Source organism: Thermobia domestica, chromosome 5 (assembly GCF_964235325.1).
Source record: "Thermobia domestica chromosome 5, izTheDome1.hap1.1, whole genome shotgun sequence".
Taxonomy (NCBI): Eukaryota; Metazoa; Arthropoda; class Insecta; order Zygentoma; family Lepismatidae; genus Thermobia; species Thermobia domestica.
Genome location: NC_137458.1, coordinates 186,038,294 through 186,053,262, shown reverse-complemented (window position 1 = coordinate 186,053,262; position 14,969 = coordinate 186,038,294). Strand labels below are relative to the sequence as shown.

At 35.3% G+C, this 14,969-nt stretch overlaps 1 protein-coding gene across 3 annotated transcripts in view; it reads right to left on the bottom strand.

Annotated features, from left to right (window-relative positions):
- LOC145686319 (uncharacterized) overlaps window positions 1-14,969 on the bottom strand; it is a 358,756-nt gene that overhangs the window by 115,054 nt on the left and 228,733 nt on the right. For all 3 annotated transcript variants that reach the window (XM_081759521.1, XM_081759522.1, XM_081759523.1), the window contains exon 4: window positions 5,382-6,672. In XM_081759521.1, coding sequence (XP_081615647.1) covers window positions 5,382-6,672 — 1,291 coding nt within the window. The remainder of the gene's footprint in view (window positions 1-5,381; window positions 6,673-14,969) is intronic.

The following is a 14,969-nucleotide window of genomic DNA, read 5'->3' as shown; positions in this document are numbered from 1 at the left end:
GTTTTTTTTTTATCATTTTACTTTGACGGTAGATCTTAGGGGAGCGTGAGGGGAGGAGGAGAAATATATGAAAATGAATAAACCTTAATAACTCTTGAACCACCCGATCGATCTCAATCAAGCTCTCAACATAGATAAGGTGCGGGAATGGGATGTTTTCGTCATTTCACTTTTATGACGCAACATAGGGGAGGGGGAGGGGAAATATATATGTTACAAAAAATGAAAATAAAAGTGACTGTTTCTGTGACTTCATCACGCTTAAACCACGCTCCAGATCTTAACCAAATTTTTAGCATAGATGAGGTTCGGACCTGGGGTGCTTTTTTTATCATATCACTTTGACGGTAGCACTTAGGGGAGGGGAGGGGAAAGATACATAAAAATAAATAAAACCCGACCGATCAGGATCAAATTTTCAACATAGATGAGATTCGGGCCTGAAAAGTTTTTTTTTTTTTATTTATTTATTTATTTATATTTTTTCACTTTGACGGTAGAGGATTTAGGATTTGGATTTGTGGGCTTTCGGCATCTAAGGCCATTTAGCCCTTCACGATTTGAGGGATGACGTCCCTCGGCGAGCACACAATCCGGGGAAAGAGAAGGAAGAAAGATTGGGAAAGGAAGGAAGCGGCCTGGGACCTATAAGTTAGGTACCACCCCGGCATTTGCCTGGTGTGAATGAGGAAAACCCAGGAAAACCTCATTCAGGGTGGCTGGCCTGAAAAAGCTGTTACACTTTTTCGACCGAGTGACACCACCGGGAATCGAACCCGGGACCGCTCGCACCGAAGGCGAGAGCGTTAGCGACTACGCTACGCGGGGCCACTTTGACGGTAGAGTGTAGGAGGGAGGGGGAAATTTGTATATACAAATAAATAAAACTTAAATCTTGAACCACTCAACCTATCTCGATCAAATTTTGAACATAGATAATATTCGGGCGTGGGATAATTTTTATCATTTAAATTTGATGGTGCAACTTAGGTGAGGGGGAGATATATGTACAAAATAAAAATGAAAGTTACTGTCTTTGTGACTTTGAACAACCCGACCGATTTCGATGAAATTTTCAACATAGATGAGGTTCGGGCCTGGGATGATATTTCTCTATTCACTTTGACGATAGAACTTAGGGGAGGAGGAGGAAGAAGTTAAAAATAAAATACAATAAAATTTAATAACTCTTGAACCAAACGATCAATCTCGATCAAATTTTCAATCTAAATGAAGTTCGAACCTGAGATGTTTTTTGTCATATCACTTTGACAGTGTAACTTAAGGAAGGGGGGCTGGGAGAGACATTTAAAAATGATCGAAAATGACCGATACTAGTGTCGAATCTATAATTTTTGGGGTCGCTGAGTGAACAGTAACACTTCTGATGCCATTTAGATCCAAATTCAGTCCCCCAACTTGGGGAGGGAGAGGGAAAATATATAAAAATGATAAAAATGGCCAATATCAGTGTTGAATTTAGTTTCCTGGATTGCTGAGATGAACAATGACACTTCCTATGCCGTGCCCTTCAACATGAGGAGGGGAAAAATAATCGAAAATGACCGATATCAGAGAGCGCTTTACTAATAGTAAGAAGTGAGTGACTAAAGGAACATATTATTATTTTTTCTTAATTTAATCCAGCGAAGCGGGCAATTGATGCTAAAGCCTATGAGAAACATCTTGGCATTTCAGCTAAACGAATGAAATGCTAGCTCTGGCGCGACGTTGCCAAGTGGTAAAGAGGTGTGGCTACGGCTAAGTAGACAAACTACAGCATGGTCAGGTGGCAGGGGATAGACGTGGATGTATACAAAATAAACGTGGCAATACCGCTGGCTTCTCATTTGCTAGCACCATTTAAAGGGAACTTGGAGCGCCGCCTTCAAATGCCAAGATGTTTGTCACGCCGTTTAGTTCATTATAAATATTGGACACACAATTATGTCCAAGTCGAAATTACTTTCTGTCCATGTCTGTTCTCAGTAAGTGACTTAGTATAGTATGATACGCTTAATAAGTTAATTACTCGGTAGGCACTGGAGCTATGACAGTTCAGTGGTAGAGTGCTCACCTGTGATGAAAGGAGTTCCTGTTTCAATCACAGGATGTGAGAACTTGTGGTTAACAATACATCTTTGGTGGTCGATAGGTTTTCTCAGGGTTGTTCCATTTCCTAACACATTCTGATTCCATTGACTTATTCATTGGTTTCCAAAGCTAAACCGTTTTCTTATCAGCAGTAAAACTGTCATATGGTTGTTAGCGGCCACGTGCGGTTTGTCAACCAGTTGGATGTTGCCGGTATTACAAAAGCTTAGCCACTCTCCCTGTCGCCAGGGTAAACAATGAAGTCTTGAACTATTCTTTCTGAGTGTTGCAAACCAATAAGCAGATACATAAAACCAGAATAACCATTTAAAATAGAGATAAAATACGTAGAGGTCATTTAACAAGTAATTTTCTCTCCTATAATAATAATAATAATAATAATAATAATAATAATAATAATAATAATAATAATAATAATAATAATAATAATAATAATAATAATAATAATAATAGTAGTAGTAGTAGTAGTTGTTGTAGTTGTAGTTGTTGTTGGTAGTAGTAGTAGTAGTAGTAGTAGTAGTAGTAGTAGTAGTAGTAGTAGTAGTAGTAGTAGTTGTTGTTGTTGTTGTTGTTTTTACGTCCGAGCCGTTTCGGGCTACTGTGCATTTTCGGTAATGCTCGGAAAATAGAATAGATCCTGGACCGCACGTTGAACCGATATTGTATTTTTACCCGTATGAATCGGGTTTGCCCGATTGAACCGTACGAATAGGGATGACCTGATAATCCCGTTTTTATGAAAACAAGCTTAGTCTGTCATTATTGTAAATGATGTGTTGTTTCATTTTATCATCATAACACAAATTGTTCTAATTATCATGTACGAACTCATAACGAGTCTATCAGGTCAAACGGTCCAAACAGGCCAAACACGGGTCAAACGGGTTTATCAAGTCTAAGGATCGAGTAAACCAAACACAATGGGTATCGGGCGGGTACAGTTTACCCGAAAAGTTCAAGCACTAATTATAGGTTAAAGTCAATACTTAAGAGCTCTAATTGTTTGCATTCACTTTTTTCTTTTTTCTTTCCTTTTTTTTAGTTAGCCGACCAACGAACTTGCGGATACATAAATATAAATGCTCAAATCTAAATTATTGCATTATATTATTGCAATGAGCATCAACGTGATTTACTATTAGGAGTTAGCGCGATGCACTGATGTTAGTCTTTTATAAATATTATTATTATTATTATTATTATTTGTTTATGACCTTCATGCAACTTAGAATCAATCTCACATAAAGCACTATATCAGACCTGATAGAACATTATTTTGAAAATTCTCACATAAATAGATAAAATAAACATTTGGAACTTAACACTTCAAGAGTTCAAAACATGACCTCGTTTTCGTTTTCCTCAGTTTCTGAGGACGATTGATCTATCTCGATGACAACATGATCTTTGTCTCCATCAAAAATATTTTGCAAGACACGATAACTTTGTTCAATGTCCTGGGTAAACATTATTATTATTATTATTAACATTATTCGACAGGCCATCTGTCTATAATGACAATTTAAAACTTTTTTCTTTTTTAAAAAAAATGATTAAAAAGCATTCTATTAAGTACCTAAATCCTCATATGTATTAATGTATGCAGGTTAATATCTGAGTAATAAAGCTATCATTATTAATTTCCTGTGTATAGTATCCTAATTTGTAGTTTGTCCAGTTTTTATACACGTGACGAATCATATTAGAAAGAAACTGATCAATTATATATTGACCTGTATAACTATATCTTAAAGTTAGAAATAATATACTTACAAGCAGAGCAGATAAACAGGCAGAATCTTTATTAAGCCTATTATTAATATTACATATTATTATTAGCAATAATAATAATGATAACTAAATTCCTGGCGCAACAGCCTTTAGAAGGCCTGGACTTAAGGCACTCATTTCTGTGAGGTAATGTGTTTAGAGGTCTGCACGGGCTCGGGCTACTATGATAACCGTAATGGAGTTAGCCATACTGAGAGCTTTATACAGTTCTACCTGAGTTGGAGCGGCAACGCCGGAATCTAGTTACACTGAAGGATTTATGGTAGGGACAAGTAAACGCTTAGATCTTGACCTTCGAGGAAAAAATTGGTTATGTTTTGTCGCGTACTATACTCATCCATCTCTTTTAGTCTAAATGGTATAACCGCAGGTTGTTAGAGACTTTCACTTTTCTTTTTTCACTTTTTTTGATGGACACAGTAACTGAACGACCGAAGTTATTCTTGGTTTAGCAAAAGAATATCTATTTTATTCAACCTTGTAGAAGATATGTTGTTTTGGACAAAAAGAAATCACTGCAAGAACGAAAGACGCAGAAAGAAGAACCAGCGGATCTAATAAAGTTTGAAGATATTGAAACTACGTGATATTAATTTTATTTAATTATAAATTAGGCTGAATGATTAGCATCTGAATTCGAATAATAATAATAATAATAATAATAATAATAATAATAATAATAATAATAATAATAATAATAGTAATAATAATAATAATTGCTTTGTAAATTTCTTCATTGAAACAATCAAATAATTCGTGTTTTTATAGTACTTCGTTATGATTTACTTATTTCAATTGTGTGTAATAAACTGATTTGAAAGGGTTTCTCTACATATCCATATTGGTTAAATTTAATAACAGTAGTTTAGTATTTTAGATGTGAGTACAATTCTTACGTATCACCTGACGAAACTTAGTTAGGTAAACGTTTCGAAGTTTCAATACGAATTCACTTCTTATTGGACCTTTCAATTAGTATTACTGCTACTAAATCTAGTTGAAAGATTTGATAATTACAAATCGGTTATTTGAAATTTAATTTCCAGAAACCAGACTATGAGAATTTGATCTACAAATTATCGTAGAATTCAAGCCATCTATTCCTCTCCGGGACAAACCCAGGTATTCGGCATCAAAGGCTATTTAAGCTACTTTAGCCCAGGAAAGAATCTAAGAGATCGTCGAAAGCAAACGACGGTGACAAACGTTTGAAAAGTGACAAAAATACAAATTTACTCTAACTTTTTATATATTACCGTATGATACACTTGTCTGCTTGGAGAAATTGAGTATTACAGAAATACGGTGTTTATTGACAAGTATAGGGAAAAGTATTAGATTTAAATATTGAGGGACCGTGTTGAATCGTAAAATTTAACAATGAAGTTAGGTTGGTTTCTTACGTAGTTTACTTTCTATCGAAGAGCATGCTCTGAACACTAACAACAAAGAATCAAAAATGAAACACTACGTACCTCCGAATTATCAGATTCGAATGATACATTCAGTATTTTAGCATTTGTTTTTTCCTCCTTTACTGTAATATCTGGAGAAGTTTCCAAACTGCTGGTAAGTTGGATGTTACAGTGTCCTTCAGTACTATCATCATTGAATTCCTTGACCACGAAATTATCATGTTGTAAACTTGTACTCTTCTCATCTACCATAGTTAGTAAATTGTTCTTAACTATCTGTACACCTTGTTCCTTAACATTTAATTGTGAAAAAAATGTGTCACTCAGTTCTGATGAAGGCGGGTCACAAGAACTTTGGCATTCTTCTCGCGATGAATCTCTCATTGAATTATTCCCCTCACGATAATAAGTCGTTTTGCTTTTGTAAGAACTTTCGATTTCCTTTTGTAACGATTCTGATAGGAGATTATGCGTAGAGCGCAAGGTATCAACACACTTCAATGAAACGCACTGTTGAGATTCTGTGTTACAAGCGGCAGGAATATTTAATTTATCTTCCACTAAAAGTGAAGAGCACCCTGGGATGTCAATACCTGGAGATGAACACTGGGAGACATTACCTGTCTTATGTAATGTTGATTCAAGTGACAACTGTTCAATTGCAAGTGATGGTCGTTCTAGTCTTTCAGAAAGTAACTTTAGATTTGCTTCCAGATGTTTTACCTGTTTACAATGTTCTTTTCGCTCTCTATACTCTGAATTCTGTTTGCAGTCAAGACTGAGTGTTTTTAAAGTACGGTGTCCTCCGCAATTATTATTCACACTAGTTGATACGGAACGCAGGGATTTCGACTTACACATTTCAGCAGTGCTCTGTGTAGCACTGGAATTCTTCTGAGCATAACTTTCAGAATTAATTTTCTCCTCATTCATTCTTTGAAATCGGTCAATAACTGAAGTAGAAACCGGTTTACTATTCTTATCTTTAAGAGCCTGTTCTCTCATTCTTTTTGTATACACAGTTTCCGTCACTGCTTGGAGAGGTGTTTTTCCATCACCACTCGAAACTTCGTTATTATCTTCTGGTTCACTGTAATGTGACTCTACTGATACGTAAGAATCATTTGTGTAATTTGTTTCAGTTATAGTTGAGGTATGATGATGTTCAGCATACTCGTTCGAATCACTCGAAGAACTTACGAACTTCGGACAAAGAGAATGATTCTGAACTTGAAAACATGACTGATTTACTTGCTGCTCTCTTGGATAGAAAGCATGTGTAACTTCTGAGAAAACAGAGTTATATTTCTGGCCTCCAACTTGCTTCTGCTGTAGAACAAGACTATCGATTCTGGAACAAAACATAATTGTAGGTTAGTTAAAATACTGAAAGGAAGAAAGCTAAAACACACAAATATAACTCTTATAAAAAATAATGGACCAGATTTCAAACAAATATTTGTAAGCAAGGATCAGAAAAATGCATCTCACTATATTTACATGGAAATACAAGACGCTTCAAGTGGCTAAGGCGTGCGCCTTTAGTGCACAGGGTCCGGGTTCGTTTTCCGAACGAAATTCACTGTATGGATTAGGGTGGTTCAGGTTCTTATCTTAAACTGTAGGTCCACTTCTCAAGGTTGAAAAGGAACGACAAGTTTCAACAAACAAACCGAAATATAAATGCTGTGTGTTACAGTTAGGCCTCAGCTTGCATTATTTTACAAATGCTACAGAATTTCTTATGCTATGGCACAGTTACACAATTTTTCAATATTTTACCCTAACACTTTAGTATATTGTATCAATACATTTTCTTACCCAGATTTATGGTAAGCGAAAGTACTGTCACTTTATGATGTCACAGAAAAAAAATCCAGGAATGTAGTGAGAGAGATAAGTTTTGTGTATATTATATACAGGATGAGGCAAAAAGATGTTATCATTGAAGGCGTGTGTTTTGCTTTTGTTTTTTGGAGATTAAACCATGGCGTGCCGATATTCCATTAAGGTATGAACAAAAACAGGTACCTGTATGGAGGTTTTTCAGTCCCCATGCATCGTACAAGAAAAATTGGATCGGACGGGATGCACCGTCGTGCCTGATAATTAGTAGGATCTACGAGAAGTTTGTAAGGACGGGGTCCGTTCAAGACGATCGCAAGGGAAACAGTGGTAGAAAGACATCTCCTTCATTTTGAAGAGACCGTCAATGGAGAGAATTGCCTTGCCATGCTCAGCACGTTCATGGAGAACGATCCACTTGCCATTCGCCACCGACGGTATTTTCAGCAAGACGACGCCCCTGCCCATTAGAGTCAGATGGTTCGGGGTTACCTGAACGACACGTTCGGTAAACGTTGGATTGGTACACGTGGTCCTCTCCTACGGCCAGCACGATTCCCCGACCTGACGCCATGTGACTTTTGGTTGTAGAGCATGATCGTGTGTATGCCAACAAACCTCGCAACTTGGACGACTTGAAGCACCGCAACACTCAGGTTATCGCTGGTATTTCTGCCCAAATGGCCAGAGACACATAATCAACAATGGATAAACTCCATAAATGCATTGAGTGAGATGGGTGCCAAGTTGAAACCCCGTAACCAAATCCTTGTCTTGTAATGTCACGGGAGTAAGCTCCATTTAATGTTAAGATCTTTCTGCCTCACCCTATATATATATTCTATTTTGAACAGTGAAAGAATAATTTTCAGCAATTAGAAAATAATGAAACTATTTCAATTTCATAATTACGATCTGGTACGTAATAGAAAGAATATCACTGAAATGCAATATTAAAATCGCAAATTATAATAATCTCATTCTTATATTCACTAGGAAAACAATACATGGCACAGGTCACGAAAATCTATTTTAGTTTTCATAGTCTTTTTCGAATACTAGTTACCTACTAAAAATATAGTAGAAACTTTTGGAATAAGTTGGAAAATCCTCACGTCACTAGGTTCATTTATATTTTTCACTAAAAAAACAAGTCAGACTACAGTCGACGAGAACTATCTTGGCAGTGACGTCAACGCTCTCAGTTGCTAGGCTACCAACTTACGCTATTCACAAATAGTGCTTAGATGGCACACTAAACGCTTTGCACGTCACTTTCGTAACTACAGTTTAAAATAATGCTGGTAGCGAACTAGAGAGAATTTAGATAACAATGTATTTGAATAATACTAGCATATATATATATATATATATATATATATATATATATGTTATTACGACAAGAAAGAAAATAACATTAGACCCTATATTTATGTCGTCAAACAACAATATCTTTCCTTTCAAAAAGCAGTTTTCTATTTCCAATAGATTTTTAAAACCTAAATCCAAACTTGCGCAGTATTCGTTGTAATGCCCACTCAGAACCTTTGAAGTCAATGCTTTTCTTAAGTTCGCACAATAATTTATTTAAGGTGGCGACAATGCCTTCAGCATAGAGATTGTGAATTGTTCTACGAACTACTACTTCATCGAAAGAATCTAAATTTGTTTGTCTTTTCTGTGTATTTGGCCTTGCTTTACAGGGTGTTACGGCGGGTTGTCCAGACTTTACTCCTCTTTCACAATTCGCCACACGGATCTCTCACTGACAAATGTTGCTCGGGAGGTTTCACGAACACTGTCAGATTTATTATTGTTTGCTGCAAGAAAAGTTATAAACATTAAAAACAATGTCTCCAGCATCACAATGCAACGGCTTGCCTTTCTTTAAGGTACTATCACCCATTCTTATACACAAAATTTCGAGAACGAGAATGAAACAAAGGATTGACAATTTTCACCAGTCAGCACAGACTGTACGTACAGACCTACAGAAAGAAAACACGCACTTTTCAGTTCATTTCATTTCGCTTTTGTTTTTTAATTTGTTTGTTTTTCCTGGAAGTGCTGTTCTTATGTCCTATTGGTAAATGTCATATTTTTCGAAGCTACATTCACTAACCCCCCACGCTCTGTTTCCGCGACCAGAAAACACGTTCACATATCATCCTCTAACTCAAGAGCCGTGATAGGTAAATACATGGGGGTTTCTTTAAAATAAACTTTGGACTTCCCTTCCCATTTCGTCCACTGCATATTTGTGTCTATCTTCAATAGAACGAAAGTTTGTAGCATGTTGAAATCTGAGTGTTGTTAGAACATAATAAACATAAATGGCTATCATTTAAAATTATTTTCCACATACTTATAATATAAAATTCAAATATAAAATAAACCATATTCTTCATGAAAGTTATATAAATATAAAAGCAAAAAAAAAGTAGCATTTATGTCTCTTCGAACTCCAGTTATCGTTATACAAAGAGGACAACTATATTTATCAAAAACGAATCTCCCATTTCGGTTCATTTCCTTTCGCTTTCCTGTTGTAGAGAACAGAGCGTGCTTTTAAGTTGGTATTTGTGTTCGCGCATTTTCTCTTTTTTGGGATTGGACGTTGAATTGAACGAGGCGTCTGCTATAACCAGTGGGATGGCATTTGAGCAAGAGCGAAGTTTACGTCACTGCCAAGATAATTCTCGGGCACTGTAGCTCTTCTTGAAAGACTTTAGAAACTTTAAACATCTTTCGAAATGACAAATAATCATGAGAAATGATTGTGTCCAAATTTACAATTAACTACCACTATGGCCTACGGAACCCGAAGGTTCAATGCAGCATTTATAAAAGCTCTCCATTGACCTCTGTCCTTAGCCAACTGGATCCAGTTTCTACTTTCTATTCCTAATTCTGAATTATCTATCTTATTCTAGTCCTTCCATCTCCGCCTAGGTCTTAATAATGGTCTTTTTCCGATTAGGTTTCCAATTAAAATTTTGAAAGCGATCCTAGACTTAGTCATCCTACAATGTTAGGAAAACGGTATGCAGTTCCTCGAGGGAGTTCCGTAGGTCATAGTCTTATGAAGTTTCCGCCATTCCCCATTCCAAACCCTCTTGAAACCGAATATTCGCCTTAGGATTTTATTTTCCAATACTTGCTTATAACATAATTTACCAAAAAGTTCATCAGAATGCTGAGGGTACAGATTGAAGCAAAGAAAGTGTTACAAAAAGTTTGTCTAAATTACTAACAAACTCTTGTGCAGTGAGCTTATGCATTCACATACGCACATCTCAATCGATTATCTGTTCTTGCTATTCAATCCAACTCGCTTTCCTCCTCTCCTTGTCTAAAGCAGTCTGTATAACACAATATACTCTTTCTATTCAGGCGGGAAAAAAAAAGCAGGAACCATGTTTACAAGCTTTTTAGCTCTAAAACAGTCTCTTTCATTTGTTTGTTCTGAAATGTCTACAGACTGAATAATAATAAATAAATAATTTTAAAAAAAAAGTCTCAAAATATTCCCATAGCTTCACAAACACCGTTATTTGCATTCTTTCCTACCCTCGAAGACTGCATATGACGTCAAGCTAAGATGATGCTCCCTGTGAAATCTATGAAAATTGTCAATCACGGCAATAGAGTTTGTGCTTCCCAAAGTCTGTAATGCTGGCTCAGAGCTCTTAAAACTAATGACCGAAATGAGTGTTACTCAATGATTGATTTTGTTTCCCAGTAATTGCAAGCAAATGTTTCATTGGCCTCATTTGGCAGGACAGGAGTGTGTAATTTCCCTTCCCTTGAGTTTGATAAACACATATTGTGTGATTAAATGTATAGTAACATACTGATATAAAAAGTAAAAGTCTTTTGTCGGCGGAGAATCTCCTCTCCCCCAACCCGGGCAAGATCTAAAATGAAGCTGCTTTTAGAAATAAACCTACAGAGCTGACGATAGCATATTGCTAGAGTACTTACATTTTGTTTTAAGAGTCGAAGGTTTGATCACAAGCTATGTGCGTTCATAGTGGACGACATTCAGAGAGAAAGATTCATATATGGAGAAAGAGAAGGATGATTTACATATGCAAGTTTATAATTGGAGAAAAAATTATCGAACAGCATCCGTGTAAGGACGAAATTTGTGACTGTGAGATAGAAGAAGGGAAGTTCCCGAACTTTGAGGATCACATAGCCACTTGTCGAATTACGAAGGGAGAAATCTTTTTAGAACATCTAATGATTGAGATGGGAGATAAAGATTTTAAGATCTCGGGAATTAAGAATCTAAAAATGTTCAGCTTCCGAGAGAGGTTTCGAACGTAGGACCTCTTAGCTATCGAACCATGACTTTATCCATTTGTAACGTACCGTACTGGTAACGTTACATTTTGATTACATTTTAGTTGCACAGTGTTTGAATTCTCTTATTTTTGGTTGCGTTAGGTTGGACTTTATCCTTATAAGTACTAAGTTGTGTTTAATCTGTTATCATCTGTGATTCAGTCATTATAGTTACTATTTTATATTGATGCCATACATGGTCTACGTAATTTTTATCTGCGGCAAAGGCTTGGTATGTGCATTCTCTACCTGCGCCGTAGGCTATGTTATTATCTTTAGAAACTAGTTAGGCGTCCACTTAAATTAATTTAGTACTGATACGTAATGAAGGTTTTATGTTTGGTGAATATTATTGACCCGCGTATAATATATCTGCAGACCTCGTTAGTAGAGAGAAACCCTATTAACTAATTATTACATTGAAGATAAAATTTAACATAGCTAGCCATTGCAATAAAAAAAATGTGTATGACCCCTTTTTACTCTCGAATGTAACTTATAATAACAAACGCATATTAACGTAAAATTTCGCTATTATGTGGAAATGTATATTTGCACACATATGTATACATATTTTAGGCTTACCTTAACTGAATCGTGTAGTTTATTAATACGAAAATTAGATTGAAGAGAAACTACTCGCATGTACTAATAAACCAAAAGCTGGCTTGCGTCGCAGTAATAATTTCATGCTCTTTTCGTTCCTCATTTGTTTGCATTATTACAAGTATTACGCTGCGCTTTTGTTTGAGAAGAGTACGAAGAAGCGTCACATGGCGGGAGCAAGTGAGAATAGTACATACATTAGTTACATACGTTACCGATTTTTAGTTTACGATTTATATATATAGATAATTGTAGTATTGCAAATTTTTAAATTTGAGCGTGGAAAGATGTTTACTTTTATTATTATTCGTGATGTGAATTATCATGTATAATGTGCGAGTAAGCATGTCGAGTGTAAGAAGAGGGAAGAAAAGCCTAACATGTAGACTTAAGTTACCCGTGACGCAGAGCGACTTGAAGTTGAAATTCTTTGGCGAATTGCTGTTTTTTTTTTTTTTTTTTTTTTTTTTTTTTTTTTTTTTTCGGAAGAACCTATCAAAATTTTATCATTAGGACAACCTTTAGTACATTTTGGTCGATTAAGAATGCTCTGCTAAAAATTTGATAAACCTGTTTTGGATTGTCACGGGATATTGTTTGTCCGCCCTAGTAGAATGGCCCTATGGGACAAAAATAAGCTGTGATGAGCGTCGCGAGACGACCGGGCATCAATTCCTCATGGGAGTGAAACTTGGTGGAATCCCGAAGCTGATTGACAGCGTGTAAGCTACAAAATAACCACACATCTTAAACATTCTTTGATTATCTCTCCACTAATGTAGTCTCTTAGAATTTTCGAGAACCATGATAGCGATCATGAATAATTTCTGTTGCTATGGTAACTATGCATAACGTCAAATTTTAGGTTTCTTGCTACTGAAATAATTTGAATCGTAGATATAAGCAAGAAAATTACAGAAATATATTCAAGTATGGAACTTAAGCATTTTTTTTTTTTAATTTTACTAGGATCAGGTTGATGACATCTAATTACAGAATAATTACCTCACTTGTAGATGTACTTACGGCATCAGCTTGTTGCACTTATGTATTTATGAGAGGCTGATTTGCTATGTTAAACAAATATGATTTTTTTTTCTTGTCTTTCTTTGGCACTTCATTTGATTTGAAACTTTGGTTTTGTAATTCTCCCCACAACAAAAGATATGTGTTACAGATTAACTTTAAGATGCTGTCTGGTAGGTTTTTTTTTTTTTTTTTTTTTTTTTTTTTTGTATGTACGTTCATTTGCATATAGTTCATATTCTCCATTATTTCATCATTTCTGGTGCTGTGGCTAAATTGAGTAACTCAATACTATGACCATATAGAGTGATGCCTCGTACCGGCCACTACTCCCTTCTAATATTGAGATTGAGAAGGAATATGATTGTGGAATATAATAGAGGATATATTATCGCTCGCTGGAAGCAATATATTTGATAAGACAGCTCTATAGTTAATAGAAGTTTTATGTGGAGTCATGAAATACAATGTTGTTGAAGGAGGAGAATTGTAATGTGTTATTTTATTTCACGATTAGATTCTTCGAGATCAGTCTGGAATAGATACCAAAGTACATTGTATGTGTTATTACAATGAGGTATTTTAGTCAGAGAAGTATTTTTTTCTCTAAATGGAAACAAGCAATATAAATAGGTATATTTTTATTTCACTATGACAAGAACACATTTCGAAACTCTTGTTTTAAAATAATATATGTATATATAAAAATAAGAGAAATCGTATAAGGATGTTGTTGAGTATCATATTTTTTCCTTTTAATCAGATAATATTTGCTGTTATCTAGATTATTCATAATGTCAAATCCCTTTTTGTACGATGTTAGCTGAAAATAATACATGAGATCGCTGACATAAAATGGAACAGTCTAATTTAGCCTTATAAACCAATTAAATTACAATATTATGGAAGTTTAGCATGAGTAATCAAGCAATGCCTTATGGATTCTTTACGAGCGGTTACTGTCTTAGGAAGGACTCTGGAAAAGGAGTCAGAATGCGTTGAATATAAACCAGGAAAAATAGTTTTACAAATAAAGCCATAGTTTACAAAATACAAGCCGTTACAAATTTGGCTTAGTTCAGCCAGGATTCTATTTACTTGGTGTTAAGACATAATGAATAAAAACGAGTGTTACACATTCAACGATGGAGAACTCTATGTATTCATATACGTTTCTTTAGCTACATTGAGAAACTAATAGCATGGTATATTTCAAAAGTTAACTCGGTGGGTACGCCGATGACATAATGTAGATCTCTTCTAGTGCATAATGATCCCTTAGTTACATTTAATGAGTGCGTAGATCTCTTAGTTACAGGGTGCATAATGAATTTCCCCCTTGTTCAGGAACACTTTACAAGGCACTAAATATTAGTTCCAAATATTCAGACATAAATCTAGTGGAAAATGAAACAAATCATCGTAAACATGTTTTGAAAAGAACAAGTGTTTTTTGTTTAAAAAAGGTAATAAAAATGTGCATAAGAGTGTCACTTGGATGCGAATCTACAACTTTAAAATATAGTGTTTTTACGTCATTGTCTGTTAGGTGAATGGTTGGTGTAAGGAATTCCTACATGATGGTCCTAGGTTCGAATCCCGACCGTCACTATTATTTTTGTTTCTTTTAATCACGCTCATACTGTATATTCCACAATTTCAATTTTGAATTAAATATAGTCGTAGCTTGTTTAAGCCAACATTATTTTCAGATATGAGATTTGTTATTACGTTTTTCTTTCACCTGTAATGTTTCAACTTTGATATTAAATCTTAAAACCTTAACATAACTCATTTCCAGACGTGTTTCGTTACAAAATT